Source organism: Dendrobates tinctorius, unplaced genomic scaffold (assembly GCF_039654945.1).
Source record: "Dendrobates tinctorius isolate UK_male_01 unplaced genomic scaffold, ASM3965494v1 ptg000011l, whole genome shotgun sequence".
NCBI lineage: Eukaryota > Metazoa > Chordata > Amphibia > Anura > Dendrobatidae > Dendrobates > Dendrobates tinctorius.
The window spans coordinates 101230102-101248522 of record NW_027361679.1 but is presented as its reverse complement, the minus strand read 5'-3'; the positions used below and the strand labels follow the sequence as shown (position 1 = coordinate 101248522).

The following is an 18421-nucleotide window of genomic DNA, read 5'->3' as shown; positions in this document are numbered from 1 at the left end:
TTTGTCATATCAGTGAGAGGTTTGACAATTGACGAGAAGATCCGAATAAACTTCCTATAGTAATTGGCAAACCCCAGAAAGCTTTATAACGCTTTTACATTTTCCGGAAGATCCAACTCCAGAACTGCATGGACCTTATCTGGATTGATCTGGAACCCTGTAGATGACATCAGGAAGCCCAAACATTGAACCTCATGTATGGCAAATACCCATTTTTAAAGTTTGGCATACAGTCCAGCAGTTTGTCATGTCCACCCTACTCCACCCTTTCTCAGCACAGCAGTTAGCTCTAAATCCTGCAGTTGAGGTCACAAAAGAATGTTTCCTCCAACACATGCCAAAGCTAAGAGCTTGAACTCCACCATCTCCAATCTGTTTGCCATGGAAATACTGCCTTTCCGCATGGTGGATACAGACATTTTCCAAAAGCTGCTGGCCGTCACAGTCCCCCAGTATCAGTTGCCCAGTTGTCAATACTTCTCTAAGAAAGCTGTGCCTGCAGAACACCAGCATGTCGCAGACAACACCCGTTCCTTGTAAAAAACTATATCTTCCAGGTTACATTTCACCACTGACACCTGGACGACCAAACATGGCTAAGGGCGTTACATCTCACTGACTGGGCACTAGGTGACTCTGGTGACTGTGGGGGCAGACAGGTAAGGGGCTGCTCCACAGGTCTTGCAATCTACAAGGCTTGTGGGACAAACAGCTGTATTTACAAACTTCTACCATTGCTTCTGCCTCCTCCACCTGCTCTAGGACTTCCACCTGTGCCCACAACCTCTCCCTTAATGAGATACGAGTTCCAAAAGTGCAGAGAGAATCACATTCACCTCTGTAGTGTTTAGCCGAGTCTTCCCGCAATCAGGCAAAGTTTAAATTAATATGCCTTGGAGATCACAGTCATACAGCTGAAGAGTTGAGGACAAATATCCAGGCCAAGTTTGACCAATGCCTGCCTCCACTGAACCAGAAGCCAGGAAAGGCCATGACATGTGCAATAATGGTGTAAACCTGGTGGCGGCCACCTCACACACATGCCTCATGTCCTCAACCTGGTGGTGCGGCAATTTCTCCTCCATTATCCTGGCCTGGATGCGCTGCTGCAGAAAGCACACTTGCTGTGTGTTCACAGTCTCTGTGGCTTTCAGAAGAGGTGTGTATATACTGACAGACCATGTGACACTTAGGTTGCACACAGGTGGACTTTCTTCACTAAGGATTTGACTTATGAAGGTAATTGCTTTCACCAGAAATTTTTAGGAACTTCATATCAAAAGGGGTGAATCCATATGCACATGACAATTTTTATTTATTTTATCCCATAAATTTAATTTTGACTATATTTTTATCATTTCACTAACTTAGACTATTTAGGGTATGTGCACACGTATGCAGAAAATTCCTGACTGAAAACCGGGCTTCTTCCCAGAAAACGCACATTTTTTTCTGCGCGGTTTTTGCGCGTTTTTTGAGCAAAAAATGTGTGTTTTATGCGTTTTTTCCCCAGTCTCATAGAAAATAGTTAGAAATGCGGATTTTTCCGCGAAATTATTAAGCATGCTGCGTTTTTTACTGCGATGCGGGTTTTTTTGGCGGAAAAAAACGCATCAATATGCACAAAAAGTGCAGAATTCATTAAAATGAATGGGATGCTTCTTGCAAGCGTTTTTAAGCATTTTTGCTAGTAAAAACGCTTAAAAAATGCGAAAAAAAAAAGCTTACCTGTGCACACATCCTCAGTCCTGGATGCATCACGCACAAATCAAATTAAAAAAAATGTTTAAATTCAAGTTGTAATGTAAAAAAATAGGTAAAAATCCAAGGGGGTTGGATACTCTTGCAAGCCACTGTAGGTAAAGCAACAGAAACTGACCTATTTTCAGCAGCATATTATTAAAAAAAATTTGCTTCCATCTAAATCCCTCATATTGTCAGATTAACCATCTACCTTTTTTATGGAAATAGTAAGCAACCAGAATTCATGGATGTGATGATTACTGTCATGCCCAAGGCAAACATACAGGGCTGGCTCCAGGTTCTCGTGGGCCCCGGGCAAAAGAGTCTCAGTGGGCCCCTTTATCCCATACCACAATTCATGATGCATATACATGGTAGAGATATACAGTTATAGTACAATGGCAAAGATTTCACTTACTTCTTACATTACATTGAGTTATATCTACTGTAAATTCTACAATAGCTCAGAAACCAGACAGTATAGTCCTATATACAGTATTATGGGCACCACATAGTGCTCCATATAGAATAATGATCCCCATATATTGTTCCATTCAGTAGTATGGGCACCACATAGTGTTCCATATAGAATAATGAGCCCCATATAATGCTCCATACAGTATAATGAGCCCCATATGATGCTCCATACAGTATTATATGCATCACATAGTGCTCCATACATAATAATGAGCCCCATATAATGCTCCATACAGTATTATGTGCACAACATAGTGTTTCATATAGAATGAGCCAAATATATTGCTCCACACAGGAATATGGGCACCACATAGTGCTCCATACATAATGAGCCCCAGATATTGTTTCATACAGTATTATGTGCACCACATAGTGCTCCATACAGAATAATGAACCCCATATATTGCTCCATACAGTATTAAGTCACCACATAGTGTTCCATACAGAATAATGAGTCCTATATATTGCTCCATACAGTATTATGGGCATCACATAGTGCTCCATACAGAATAATGATCCCCATATATTGTTCCATTCAGTATTATGGGCACCACATAGTGTTCCATATAGAATAATGAGCCCCATATATTACTCCATACAGTAATATGGGCACCACATAATGCTCCATACATAAAAATGAGCCCCATATATTGCTCCATGCAGTATTATGGGCATCACATAGTGCTTCATACAGAATAACAAGCCCCATATATTGCTCCATACTGCATTATGGGCATCACTTAGTACTCCATACAGTATAGGCCCCATATATTGCTCCATACAGTATATATTATGCCCTATATATTGCTCCATACAGTATAATGAGCACCACATAGGGCTCCATACAGAATGAGCCCCATATAATGCTCCATGCATTATAATGAGCCCCATATAATGCTCCATACAGAATAATAAACCCCATATATTGCTCCATACATTAATATGGGCACCACATAGTGTTCCATACATAATAATGATCCCCATATATTGCTGCATACAGTATTATGCGCACCACATAGTGTTCCATACAAAATAATGAGCAACATATAATGCTCCATACATTATAATGAGCACCACAGTGCTCCATACAGAATGAGTCCCATATATTGCTCCATATAGTATAATGAGCACCACAGTGCTCCATACAGAATAATGAGTCCCATATATTGCTCCATACAGTAATATGGGCACCACATAATGCTCTATACAGAATAATGAGCCCCATATATTGCTCCTTACAGTATTAAGGTCACCACATAGTCTTCCATACAGAATAATGAGTCCTATATATTGCTCCATACAGTATTATGGGCATCACATAGTGCCCCATACTGAATAATAAGCCCCATAAATTGCTCCATACAGTATATAATAGGCCCTATATATTGCTCCATTCAGCATAATGAGCCCATATATAGCTCCATACAGTATAATGAGCCCCATATAATGCTCCAAACAGTATAATGAGCCCCATATATTGCTCTCTACTTAATGGGCCACATATAAAGTTTCATACAGTATATGATAGGCCCCATATAATGCTGCAGACAGAATGGGCCCCATATATTACTCCAGTATATGATGGGCCCCATATATTGCTCCAAACAGAATGGGCCTCATATAATGCTTCATACAGTATATAATGGGCCCCATATGATGCTCCATATATAATGTGCCCCATATGATGCTCCAAATATAATGGAACCCATATGATGCTCCAGTACATGATGGACCCCATATATGATGCTCCAGTGTATGATGGGCCCCATATATGATGCTCCAGTGTATGATGGGCCCCATATAATATTCCATATATAATGGGCCCCATATATGATGCTCCAGTGTATGATAGGCCCCATATAATGCTCCATATATAGTGTGCCCCATATATGATGCTTCAGTGTATGATGGGCCCCATATAATGCTCTGTATATAAAGGGCCTCATATGATGGCTCCCATATATTGCTTCAAACATAAAAAAATGAAATACTCACCTCTCCTCACTGGCCACTGCTCTGCTCCTGACTCCTCAGCGTCGGCATCTTCTGGCTCTCTGCACTGTGACTGTTCAAGCAGAGGGCGCACACTAGGAGGATGGGGGCCCACTCACAGGCAACAGCATTGGCACTGCACCACCATAGCACTCCATTGTCCTGACAGTAAGCCCACTGCCTGCTCAGGGCCCTGACACTTGCCCGGGTGTGCCGGGTAATGACGCCGGCCCTGCAAACATATATTATTCCCTTTCTGTGAACTTTCAACCAATATCCTTTCTTGACCTTAATTTAAAGATTCTTCCATATTGGCTAAGAGGCTTAAAGGGGCTTTCCCAGGAACAAAAGTTCATTTTAATCAATAGATCTAGGAATAATAATAATTTCCACAATTAGATGTGTTTAAATAAAATGTTCCTGTGATGAGATAATCTTATAAATGTACCCCTGCTGTGTACTGTGTAATGGCTGTATTGACCGTACAGGGACATGGTCTGATCATACCACAGCTCCTGGGCAGGGGAGGACACAAAAGAAAGTATACAGACATTACAGCTGGGAATCACAGCCGATTATTTTTGTGAGGTTAAACATTTCATTACATGTTTTTAAACAATGTTTTACTTCAAAGACAGAATCATTTGCGCTCCAGTGCTATAATGTCTGTATATTTCTTTTCTCCCTCCCCTGGCCAGGAGCTGTGGTATGATCAGACCATGTTCCTGTACGGTCAGTACACGGCCATTACACAGTACACAGCAGGGGCACATTCATAAGATTATCTCAGCGCAGGGATATTTTATTTAAACACATTTAATGGTTGAAATTATTATTATTCCAAGATCTATTGATTAAAATGATCTTTTGTTCATGGGAAAACGCCTTTAATTTGCTTTTAAAACATATAGTGAAAAATATTCAGGTTTGGTTTATACTTGTTCATCAAGCCAGACAAAATTTGGAAAATCCTCAACGTTTTCCACTGGGCAAATGTCTCCCATACAATTATCATGATTTTGGTTTTAGACATTAAGAACGTTTTCAAAAGAGTTTCATGGGCCTACAACCTCTTAAAGTGCTATACTCCAAACCTTTCTTAGGGTAAGTTCACACAGGACTTTTTTGCAGCTTTTTTTTGCAGCAAAACATGATCTTCTTGGCAGGAAGCTGGTGCATTTTTGGGGCGGGTTTTTTTTTTGGTCTCTTTGTCCATGCTAATGTCGATGACTTTTCTGCAGCAAAAATGTTGCCAATGGGTGAAAAACTCTGAAAAAATGCAGCAAAAATGCTGAAAGAAGTGACATGCTCTATGTCCAAAAAATGCAGCAAAGAAAGCACAAAATCCTGATCACACAAAACCAATGTGTGTGCATGAGATTTCTGAAATCTCATAGGCTTTGCTGGTAATGGAAAAAGCAGCTGAAAATTAGCATAAAAAACGCAGCAAAAAAGTCCTGTGTGAACTTACCCTTAAAGTCTCAACTGAATGCCTCCTCCCCATATTGATTTCTTGTGGTGCAAGGGAGGGCTGTCCACTCTCTCTTGTCTTGTTGGTCCTTGTCATTGCGCTGCTAGCAATCCTCTTTAGAATTAACATGTTTCTCGTATATCAGGTGCATTACAAACTTATACAGCAAATATCTCTCTGATGACTTATTAATCACCCTGAAAATTTTTTTTTTAACTTTGCTGCCCAAAATACTTCATATTGTTAATATGTTTTTCTCCATAAAATCAAGAGAACAAAATTGTGATTTTGTATTAGATTGCATTGTATACTCCAATTTTTGAGTATAATTTGCATTTTTATGGTAAGTATTTTATTTTTCAATAAAAGATGTTTTTAATGTTTGTTTTTGGCTCAGCTTAGAGGGTTTGACAGTTCACTGATTTGCCAACGGGCTCCTCAATGTGAGTGGGCTTGGGGCAGCCACCTCCCTTTTGCTCATCATTGTAGCTCTTCCTTTTGCTTGAGGATTTTACATAAAGTTCTGCAAATATGGGTTCCATAAAACAACTCTTAGTAATATTTATTAAAATTGCTTACCAAAATTCTAAACAAGCTATGCTGGTATGACAAGCACTAACACTTACCTTAATTGTAACATGAGCCATGAGCACAGCAAAGTTAGTTAAATGATTACAAGAACACTTTGTATGTGTTTTGTTGGTTGTCATTAGCCTGCAGCCTTGAGTTGACCAATGACCTGACAAGTTGGCTTTTGAATAACTCCAGAAGGAACAATTAGGGTTAAAAAAGTCTTCAGAGTCCTGTAAAAAAAAAGTAATAGCTATTTTTAATAATTTTGTAATATATCCAAGTACGGTAATTGTAGGAATTTTTTCTGTGATACCTTGTAATTTATTTTGGTGCAAAATATTGACTATGCTCTAGATTTAGTACTAAAATACTGAACATTTGGTCAAATTTGATGTTTTTCAAATTTGTATTTCTCCAAAACAGATAGTCATACTACATTATCTCAGTTATAACTGAACAACTGCCATACAGTGGGGCAAAAAAGTATTTAGTCAGTCAGCAATAGTGCAAGTTCCACCACTTAAAAAGATGAGAGGCGTCTGTAATTTACATCATAGGTAGACCTCAACTATGGGAGACAAACTGAGAAAAAAAAATCCATAAAATCACATTGTCTGTTTTTGTTTCATTTTATTTGCATATTATGGTGGAAAATAAGTATTTGGTCAGAAACAAAATTTCATCTCAATACTTTGTGATATATCCTTTGTTGGCAATGACAGAGGTCAAACGTTTTCTGTAAGTCTTCACAAGGTTGCCACACACTGTTGTTGGTATGTTGGCCCATTCCTCCATGCAGATCTCCTCTAGAGCAGTGATGTTTTTGGCTTTTCGCTTGGCAACACGGACTTTCAACTCCCTCCAAAGGTTTTCTATAGGGTTGAGATCTGGAGACTGGCTAGGCCACTCCAGGACCTTGAAATGCTTCTTACGAAGCCACTCCTTCGTTGCCCTGGTGGTGTGCTTTGGATCATTGTCATGTTGAAAGACCCAGCCACGTTTCATCTTCAATGCCCTTGCTGATGGAAGGAGGTTTGCACTCAAAATCTCACGATACATGGCCCCATTCATTCTTTCATGTACCCGGATCAGTCGTCCTGGCCCCTTTGCAGAGAAACAGCACCAAAGCATGATGTTTCCACCACCATGCTTTACAGTAGGTATGGTGTTTGATGGATGCAACTCAGTATTCTTTTTCCTCCAAACACGACAAGTTGTGTTTCTACCAAACAGTTCCAGTTTGGTTTCATCAGACCATAGGACATTCTCCCAAAACTCCTCTGGATCATCCAAATGCTCTCTAGCAAACTTCAGACGGGCCCGGACATGTACAGGCTTAAGCAGTGGGACACGTCTGGCACTGCAGGATCTGAGTCCATGGTGGCGTAGTGTGTTACTTATGGTAGGCCTTGTTACATTGGTCCCAGCTCTCTGCAGTTCATTCACTAGGTCCCCCCGCGTGGTTCTGGGATTTTTGCTCACCGTTCTTGTGATCATTCTGACCCCACGGGGTGGGATTTTGCGTGGAGCACCAGATCGAGGGAGATTATCAGTGGTCTTGTATGTCTTCCATTTTCCAATTATTGCTCCCACAGTTGATTTCTTCACTCCAAGCTGGTTGGCTATTGCAGATTCAGTCTTCCCAGCCTGGTGCAGGGCTACAATTTTGTTTCTGGTGTCCTTTGACAGCTCTTTGGTCTTCACCATAGTGGAGTTTGGAGTCAGACTGTTTGAGGGTGTGCACAGGTGTCTTTTTATACTGATAACAAGTTTAAACAGGTGCCATTACTACAGGTAATGAGTGGAGGAAAGAGGAGACTCTTAAAGAAGAAGTTACAGGTCTGTGAGAGCCAGAAATCTTGATTGCTTGTTTCTGACCAAATACTTATTTTCCACCATAATATGCAAATAAAATGAAACAAAAACAGACAATGTGATTTTATGGATTTTTTTTTCTCAGTTTGTCTCCCATAGTTGAGGTCTACCTATGATGTAAATTACAGACGCCTCTCATCTTTTTAAGTGGTGGAACTTGCACTATTGCTGACTGACTAAATACTTTTTTGCCCCACTGTATGTCTACTTTATGTTGTTACAAAATTTTATAACCAATTCAGTTAATAAGTGACTTTGAGGGGTTCTATATATTGAAACCCCCTATGCTTAACCTAATTTTAAAAACCAGACCCCTGGAAGTATTCATAATTTTACAATGGGGTCAAGAAAAGAACAAGCATCGTGAGCATTTGAAGGCTAGTTTGGTGATTTACACAGCACTGGATGACAATCGCTGATGCTCTAATGTGAATTAAGACAATAAATACTAGAGAAGAGAAACTCTTTTGGAAACTACACCCCTTGATGCATTTACCAAGGTGTGTAATAAGTAGAAGTATCTATTGGCAGCAGGCTAGGACCTGCCCACAGGAAAGCAGGAGAATCCTCTGGTGGGCCCCTGTGAAAGAGTGGGCCACCACCTTCTTATATGAGCAGGACTTGGAACTACATACTTGAATCACTATGTAAGAGAACGGCGGCATCTTATTCATGTAACAATCTACCTAGATCCTTGTTATATAAATTTGTGATTGATGATAATGTCACATTTGCATGTAGCTGAAAAGTGGGGCCCTGGAATTGGTTACTGGTGGGCCCTTGGCATCCCAGTCCGACACTGAGCAGAATTCAAGCTTGTTTTTAAAATGTATTAGGGAATACAAGGACTGGCCTTATTTTAAATAGACAATACTATATAGGGGTCATCTCAAGAAGATAAACATGCATTGCCATTATATACCAGATGGTCATATTTATGATGATGATAGATAAATTCAGGTGTTGTACAAAATATATAGGCTCAAGTATAGCCTAGTATTTATTTTCTTCAACATCCAAATATTTTTTTTTTTCTTTTAACATCCAAACATGCAGAACAAGGCCCCAAAGCATCATCATCAATTCAGCTGTATATACAGGAGTCTACCTGTCAGGCTGAGGACAAAACTGTAGGTCATATATAGTAGTCTGGGCTCTCATTTTACATCACTGTTATCCAACACCTTACATTTTAATTTATTTGTTAAGGTTGCATGAAGGTAATTTTTTGTTAGACATTACATTTTTAATGGAATCACATTTTGCACTTCAAGTACTCATGACATTCTTCACACTTTTGATAATTAAAACCTAAATGACAAAATAAGAACATGTTAAATCCTTACACCCATATATTTTCTGAAAGTACACACTTGCCACTCAGCTAGCTGCCCCCTTTCATGCAGTTTTGTATAATTTTTAACCAAGTATGTATACAAACTAACCTTAATGGATAACAACATTACTAAAAGTGAATGGATCAAACTTACTAAAATGGCATCACACCTGCCAAAAATCCAAATTTTAAAATGTTCTAAGTACATACAAAGAGACCAAAAATCTGGCTTTAAGCTGAAATTCTAAAACAACAACCAATAAAATACAAGGATTACACCTTGAGAAGTTAATACATCTACACTCTTTATATACATCCTGAAAGCAGACAATATGATGAATGTGGTTTCCTTGAGTTGTTGACAGCAATATCGACCTTAAGTTCAGGACACACATTAATTATCTTAAAAGAAATGAAGTAAAGCTTATATTTTGTACCTAAAACTCACACTTATAAAAAAGCCTACACACCCCTGTTATGATGTTGTGGGTTTATCATGTAAAAGTATCATTCCAGAACTTTTTCCATCTGTCACACATACTTTATACCAAAAATTCTAAAATAAACTGATATAATTTAGAGGGGGAAATAAATATAGCAAAAATGTGAAGCCAAAAAGGGTCATAGATTTTTGCGGTTTGTCCAGAGGGTGTGCTTGGTTGCCTCCTTTGAACTTCTTCATGCTGGACTTAACAAAGATGTTAGGATATATGAGATATCACCTTCATCAGCAAGCTGACTGTCTAAAGCTTGTACGGTATATGCTTCATCAGCTGGAAGAAAAACTACGGGCCTTTTCTATTGCACATACATCAAACATATATATAGGCAAAATTTGAGAAAAAAATTAAAATAGACAGAATTTCAGATAAATGTTGAAAAACTTTTGGGCTTCATTACAGGTCAGAAACATTCTGCTCAAAAAAATGAATGGAATTGGTGAGTGATAGCAGATGCAGAAGTTTACATATATACAGTATATATATATATTGTAAATATAAATATATATGTATATATATATATATATATATATATATATATATATGTTAGGGACGGCGGAACGCACTAAATAATAAATAATAGAAAGTGCGTTTGCTGCCCGGGGGCCACCGTGCAGAAGGTGTTTCACTGCTGCTAGGTAATGGCGGACACTCAATATGGCGGTATATTGCACGAGGGTTGAACGTCACCCGGTGTGCGCTGGGGTACTCTGTTAATTCACAGAGGCGGCAAAGCAATAAACATAAAGGCTGAGCCTGTTGACGTCACAGGAATGCACGCATGGTATACGGTCACAGGACTTGGCCCAAGACACAGAGTCCACGTCCGTCTAGACCTACCGTGCGTGCGGCGTCGCAACCGCGGATGCCAAGAGGAGCTGCAGACTGCAGAGCGGCGACAGACACTGCCGCTATACAACAATGCCCGGTAGCCGGCGCACTGTTGGACGCTAGCACTGTGAAGGATGATTCTAACACTAGTTCCCTATGCACACTCGTAATATCAGAGGGAGGGGAATCTTAATGAGTCATTGCAAGTCCATACATCCATCATCATTCACACAGTTAGCAACTAGAGTCTATACTAGCGCATGGCCGAGTGACCATGCGAACCTTTTATAGCCAGGACCTTCCGGAAGCTTCCAGATCCCTGAGATGGACCAATCAGATCTGGAGAAGGACCTGTGCATGTGACTCCCGATCTCCAATGGGAGATCGTCTCGTGAGCATGCTCAGTGGAGCGACAAAAGGACTTAGCCTCTGGAGCGATTCGCTGCTGAGCAGCCTGCATTGCTATTGCGGACCCAAAGGTGGCAGCAACAGCCAGACCCACAGAGAAGGTCTGGGCAGAGCGTCGGGAATGACGGGGCTGCTGAGCAAGCTCCTCTGCGGTCGATGGAGAATGGGAGACCGCAGAATGTGAGGCTCTGGATTCCTGCTGTGCTGCTGCAGGAACCCAACGCCTAACATATATTTGAAACCAGAAGTTTGCATACACTACATAAACAGATTCTGCCAGGGTCTGTGAACTTTTGCCATTAGAGATTCACATGTTCATGCTGTGCATGTGTCGTATTCCTTGTATCTGATAATGACATCACTTACTACCTGTCAGCGCACATTATAGACACTTGTATAGGGGGCTCTACAGCTTAAATCATTTAATGTAATCAATAACTATATATAATGAAAATAAGTCAAAAGCTTTTGTTTCATTTTCCCCTGATGAAGCCGTGTTTGTATCGGCGATACGCGTGGACACCTTTGGTATTCTTTACATGCTCAGATGCTTTTATTGCACATTATCTACACAGCACTTTTTTTTGCTATTCTCTTTACTTTGTGCAGTACATTATATTAGACACATGAATAGGTATTGGTATCCTAAAATCTCTTAATATGTATTAAGTATCTTCATCTTTTCAATTGCCCATTGCATATTATGGCTTGTTCAAAGATGATATTTTTTCTAATAGTGGCTTTTGCCATGTCAATAAAATAAAAAAATATAAGAGGTTTCCCCATTTCTGGTAGCACAAAGGCTCTGTCTCCTCGCCCCCAAAAGAAATCCAGCAAATTCTGTGCTCCGAAATCTAAATGCCCCCTCCCTTTTGAGCCTCACAGTGTGTCTAAACCACATTTAGCATCCACTTGTTTGTCAGTATTGTAGTGATGAGAGTCCTCATAATTTAGTGGGTGCGTGACTCCAGAAGCACGAGCTGAGCATAATGTCCGGTCACTACAATGTACAGTTGCTGTTTGTTTCTGGAAAGCATCCATGCAGTCAAAATTGTCACTACATCTGCAGATAAATTCCCAAAATGGGGTCACTTGAGGGGGGATTCGGCTCATCTGGAACTTAAGGACTATGTATAGGGAGTCTCTAAACTATTCTAGGATAATCTGTGCTCTAATAGTCAAAGAGAATTTCTTCTTGCCCTAGTCTTGTCATGTAGCTAACTAGTGTTGTCCAGCCACATACGGGGTATTACCACGTTTGGCAGAAATTATGTGACAAATTTTGGTGCTATTGCTAGCAATTTTCCAGTGTGAAAATGTAAAATCTGGAGCTAAAACTAAATTTTTCTGCAAATAATGTAGCTATTTTTTCTTCACCACCCAATAGAATAAAGTTCTGTGACACAACTGTGGTGTCAATATGGGCTATTAGGCTATGTGCCCATGTTGCGTGTTAAAACACACACTGAAAACCGGACTCCTTCCCAGAAATTGCGCAGTTTTTTCAGCGCGATTTTACCGCAATTCTGTTCGCGATTTTGCCGCGATTTTCTCAAGCACTTTCCAAGCGATTTGAAGCATCGCTTGGAAAGTGATTGACAGGTTGGTCACACTCGTCAAACATAGTGTTTGACAAGTGTGACCAGCTTTTTACTATTGAGGCCGCCTATGCGGCCTCAATAGTAAAAGATAAAATGTTAAAAATGATAAAAAAATAAAAAATCGGGGTATATTTACCTTCCGACGTCCCGCGCTGCCATCCCGGGCCTCAGCGTTCCCAGGAATGCCTTGCGAGACCTTTGATGACGTTGGTCTCGCGTTACTATAGCGATCTCGCGAGACCGCTAGAGTCACGCGAGACTATGTCATCACAGGACCTTGCCACAAGGCATTACTGGGAACGCTTAGGCCGGGAATGCAGCACGGGACGTCAGAAGGTAAATATACCCTGATTTTTTATTTTTTATTCTTTTTTTTTACAGGGGTATGGTACCCAGGGCCTGGAGGACAGTCTCCTCTCCTCCACACCGTGGGTACCAACCGCACATGAGACGCTTAACTTCCCGCATGGTGGGCATAGCCACATGCGGGAAGTAAGCGATTCTCATGCATTCCTATGGGTGCGGAATTGCGGCAATTCTTTGCAATTCCGCACAAAAGAATGACCATGCAGCGATTTTTTTCCGCGATGCGATTCCGCTGCAGAAAAAAACGCAGCATTAGCACAGCATGTGCGGAATGCCATAGGAATGCATGGGGGGCCTTCTGTACACGATTTTTAAATGCATCGTGGGCACACAGCCTTAGTGTACTCGAGATATTACATAACAAATTTTGGAGTCTATGTTCTCCTGTTACCCTTGTAAAAATGAAAAATATAGGGCTAAAGCAAAATTTTGGTGGGCAAAATTTTTTTTCCATTTTCACGGCAAACATCAAATTCTGTGAAGCACTTGTCGGTTAACCCCTTTGCCCGGAAGGTGGTTTGCACGCTAATGACCAGCCAATTTTTACAATTCTAACTCTGGACCGCTTCAATGGATCACAGTGATTCTGACACTGTTTTTTATGGCATATTGTACTTCATGATAGTGTTAAAATTTCTTCGATATGACTTGCGTTTATTTGTCAAAAAATGGAAATTTGGTGAAAATTTAGATAATTTTGCAATTTTCAAACTTTGAATTTTCACGCCTTTAAATCACAGAGACATGTCATACAAAATAATTAATAAATAACATTTCCCACTTGTCCACTTTACATCCGCACACTTTTGGAACCAACATTTTTTTTTGTTGAGAAGTTATAAGGGTTAAAAGTTGACCAGTAATTTTTCATTTTTCCAACAAAATTTCCAAAACCATTTTTTAGGGACTTAGCCGTACGGAGAGACTAGATTTTTCTAGAATAGTTTGAGGACTCCATACACAGAGCCCCTAATTGCTAGAAGAGCAGAATCCCCTCTCAAGTGACCCATTTTGGAAACTATACCCCTTGGGGAATTTGTCTACAGGTGTAGTGACGATTTTGATTCCATGAGCATTTTCCAGAAACAAGCAGCAATGAATGTTTCCGAATGAAAATTGCAAACTGCCATTGTATTGGTCAGTACGCTGTAGTGACCAGTACAGTTGTAGTCACCAGTACATTACGCCCAGCCTATGCTTCTGGAGGCATGCACCCGTAAGTTAGGCTGGCTCTCATCGCTTCAGAAATACCAAACGTGGACACAGTCTGTGGTTCAGGCACACTGTAGGGCTCAGAAGAGAGGGGGCATTTGGGTTTGAGAGAGCTTTAGTTCTTTTGGGGGGTAACGAGCCATTTTGCTTTTCCAGAGCCTTTTTACTACCAGTATCGTGGAAGCCCCCTATATTTCCGTTAACAGTTGACAGACTCAGTGAGTGCTTGCTTTTTTTTGCGGATTGAGTTGAAGCTTTTATTGGGAACATTTTACATATCGTTTTGGATTACAGTTTTTATTGTATTTTATCATTAAAGTAGACTTTTTATGATCTGCAATATTTGCTGGAGTGCTGCCTTTTTCCCTTCTCTGGCCCATACTTCTGAACAGTTCATTTACATATCAGAAAAATATGGATTTCTCTGGAATAAAACATCAGTTCACAGATATTAAGGTGTCATTTTGTTCAGCTTCCTATGACCTCTATGCCTGTATAAAGACGGCTTAGAGGGTTGATCCTACTGACTGATTACCCTTTAAATTAACCCCTTCACCCCCAAGGGTGGTTTGCACGTTCATGACCGGGCCAATTTTTACAATTCTGACCACTGTACCTTTATGAGGTCATAACTCTGGAACGCTTCCATGGATCCCAGTGATTCTGACATTGTTTTCTCGTGACATATTGTACTTCATGTTAGTGGTAAAATTTCATTCAAATAACTTGCGTTTATTTGTGAGAAAAACGGAAATTTGGCGAAAATTTTGAAAATTTCGCAATTTTCCAACTTTGAATTTTTATGCCCTTAAATCACAGAGATACAGCACACAAAAAACTTGATAACTAACATTTCCCACATGTTTACTTTACATCAGCACAATTTTGGAACCAAAATTTTTTTTTGTTAGGAAGTTATAAGGGTTAAAAGTTAACCAGCGATTTCTCATTTTTACAACAACATTTTATTTTTAGGACCACATCACATTTGAGGTCACTTTGAGGGGTCTATATGATAGAAAATACCCAAAAGTGACACCATTCTAAAAACTGCACCCCTTAAGGTGCTCAAAACCACATTCAAGAAGTTTATTAACCCTTTAGGTGCGTCACAGGAATTTTTTTGAATATTTAAAAAAAAAATGAACATCTAACTTTTTTTCACAAAAAAAATACTTCAGGTTCAATTTTTTTTTATTTTACCAAGGGTAACAGGAGAAATTGGACTGCAAAAGTTATTGTGCAATTTGTCCTGAGTACGCTGATACCCGATATGTGGGGGGGAACCACTGTTTCAGCGCATGGCAGAGCTCAGAAGGGAAGGAGCACCGTTTGACTTTTTCAATGCAAAATTGGCTGGAATTCAGATCGGACGCCATGTCACGTTTGGAGAGTCCCTGATGTACCTAAACAGTGGAAACCCCCTACAAGTGACCCCTTTTTGGAAACTAGACCCCCCAAGGAACTTATCTAGATATGTGGTGAGAACTTTTAACCCACAAGGGCTTTACAGAAGTTAATAACGTACAGCGGTACAATTAAAAAATCATTTTTTCCACAAAAATGATCTTTTCACCCCAATTTTTATTTTCCCAAGGGTAACAGGACCCTAAAAGTTATTGTGCAATTTGTCCTGAGTACGCTGATACCCCACATGTGGGGGTAAACCACTATTTGGGCGCATGGTAGAGCTCGGAAGGGAAGCAGCGCCATTTGACTTTTTTGGCTGGAATTGAGATCGGACATCATGTTGCGATTGGAAAACCCCTGATGTACCAAAACAGTGGAAACCCCCCACAAATGACACCATTTTGGAAATTAGACCCCCTAAGGAACTTATCTAGATGTGTGGTGAGAACTTTGAACCCCCAAGGGCTTCACAGAAGTTTATAACGCCCGGGCGTGAAAATAAAAGATTCGTATTTTTTCCACAAACATGATCTTTTAGTCACCATTTTTTTATTTTCCCAAGGGTACCAGGAGAAATTGGACCCCAAAAGTTGTTGTCCAATTTGTACTGAGTATAATGATACCCCATATGTGGGAGAAAACTACTGTATGGGCACACGTCGGGGCTCGGAAGGGAAGTAGTGACGTTTTGGAATGCAGACTTTGATGGAATGGTCTGCGGGTGTCATGTTGCCTTTGGAGAGCCCCTAATGTACCTAAACAGTGGAAACCCCCACAAATGACCCCATTTTGGAAACAAGACCCCCTAAGGAACTTATCTAGATGTGTGGTGAGCACTTTGAACCCCCAAGGGCTTCACAGAAGTTTATAATGCCCGGGCATGAAAATAAAAAAAATCGTATTTTTTCCACAAACATGATCAATTAGTCCCCAATTTTTTTTATTTTCCCAAGGGTAACAGGAGAAATTGAACCCCAAAAGTTGTTGTCCAATTTGTCCTGAGTACGCTGACGCCCCATATGTGGGAGAAAACTACTGTATGGACACACGTCGGGGCTCGGAAGGGAAGTAGTGACGTTTTGGAATGCAGACTTTGAGGGAATGTTCTGTGGGTGTCATGTTGCCTTTGGAGAGCCCCTAATGTACCTAAACAGTGGAAACTCCCCACAAATGACCCCATTTTGGAAACGAGACCCCCTAAGGAACTTATCTAGATGTGTGGTGAGCACTTTGAACCCCCAAGGGCTTCACAGAAGTTTATAATGCCCGGGCATGAAAATAAAAAAATCGTATTTTTTCCACAAACATGATCAATTAGTCCCCAATTTTTTCATTTTCCCAAGGGAAACAGGAGAAATTGGACCCCAAAAGTTGTTGTCTAATTTGTCTTGAGTACGCTGACACCCCATATGTGGGAGAAAACTACTGTATGGACACACGTCAGGGCTCGGAAGGGAAGTAGTGACGTTTTGGAATGCAGACTTTGATGGAATGGTCTGCGGGTATCATGTTGCCTTTGGAGAGCCCCTAATGTACCTAAACAGTGGAAACCCCCACAAATGACCCCATTTTGGAAACAAGACCCCCTAAGGAACTTATCTAGATGTGTGGTGAGCACTTTGAACCCCCAAGGGCTTCACAGAAGTTTATAATGCCCGGGCATGAAAATAAAAAAAATCGTATTTTTTCCACAAACATGATCAATTAGTCCCCAATTTTTTTTATTTTCCCAAGGGTAACAGGAGAAATTGAACCCCAAAAGTTGTTGTCCAATTTGTCCTGAGTACGCTGACGCCCCATATGTGGGAGAAAACTACTGTATGGACACACGTCGGGGCTCGGAAGGGAAGTAGTGACGTTTTGGAATGCAGACTTTGAGGGAATGTTCTGTGGGTGTCATGTTGCCTTTGGAGAGCCCCTAATGTACCTAAACAGTGGAAACCCCCCACAAATGACCCCATTTTGGAAACGAGACCCCCTAAGGAACTTATCTAGATGTGTGGTGAGCACTTTGAACCCCCAAGGGCTTCACAGAAGTTTATAATGCCCGGGCATGAAAATAAAAAAATCATATTTTTTCCACAAACATGATCAATTAGTCCCCAATTTTTTCATTTTCCCAAGGGTAACAGGAGAAATTGGACCCCAAAAGTTGTTGTCTAATTTGTCTTGAGTACGCTGACACCCCATATGTGGGAGAAAACTACTGTATGAAAACACATCGGGGCTCGGAAGGGAAGCAGTGTCATTTTGGAATGCAGACTTTGATGGAATGGTCTGCGGGTGTCATGTGCGTTTGGAGAGCCCCTGATGTACCTAAACTATTGAAACTCCCCACAAGTGACCCCATTTTGGACACTAAGCCCCCCACGGAACTTATCTAGATGTGTGGTGAGCACTTTGAACCCCCAAGTGCTTCACAGAAGTTTATAACGCTCGGACGTGAAAATAAAAAAATCATTTTTTTCCACAAAAATGATATTTTTGCCCCCAATTTTTTATTTTCCTAAGGGTAACAGGAGAAATTGGACCCCAAAAATTGTTTTGCAATTTGACCTGAGTAGGCTGATACCCTACATGTGGGGGTAAAACACTGTTTGGGCGCATGGCAGAGCTTGGAAGGGAA

At 40.5% G+C, this 18421-nt stretch overlaps 1 protein-coding gene across 19 annotated transcripts in view; it reads right to left on the bottom strand.

The window, feature by feature from the left end:
* ADGRL3 (adhesion G protein-coupled receptor L3) overlaps positions 1–18421 on the bottom strand; it is a 948965-nt gene that overhangs the window by 335966 nt on the left and 594578 nt on the right. For all 19 annotated transcript variants that reach the window (XR_012220302.1, XR_012220289.1, XR_012220304.1 and 16 more), the window contains exon 15: positions 6310–6486. Coding sequence is in view for 15 of the 19 variants with exons in the window: in XM_073545473.1 (XP_073401574.1) it covers positions 6310–6486 (177 nt within the window). In the remaining 4 variants the exon portion in view is untranslated. The remainder of the gene's footprint in view (positions 1–6309; positions 6487–18421) is intronic.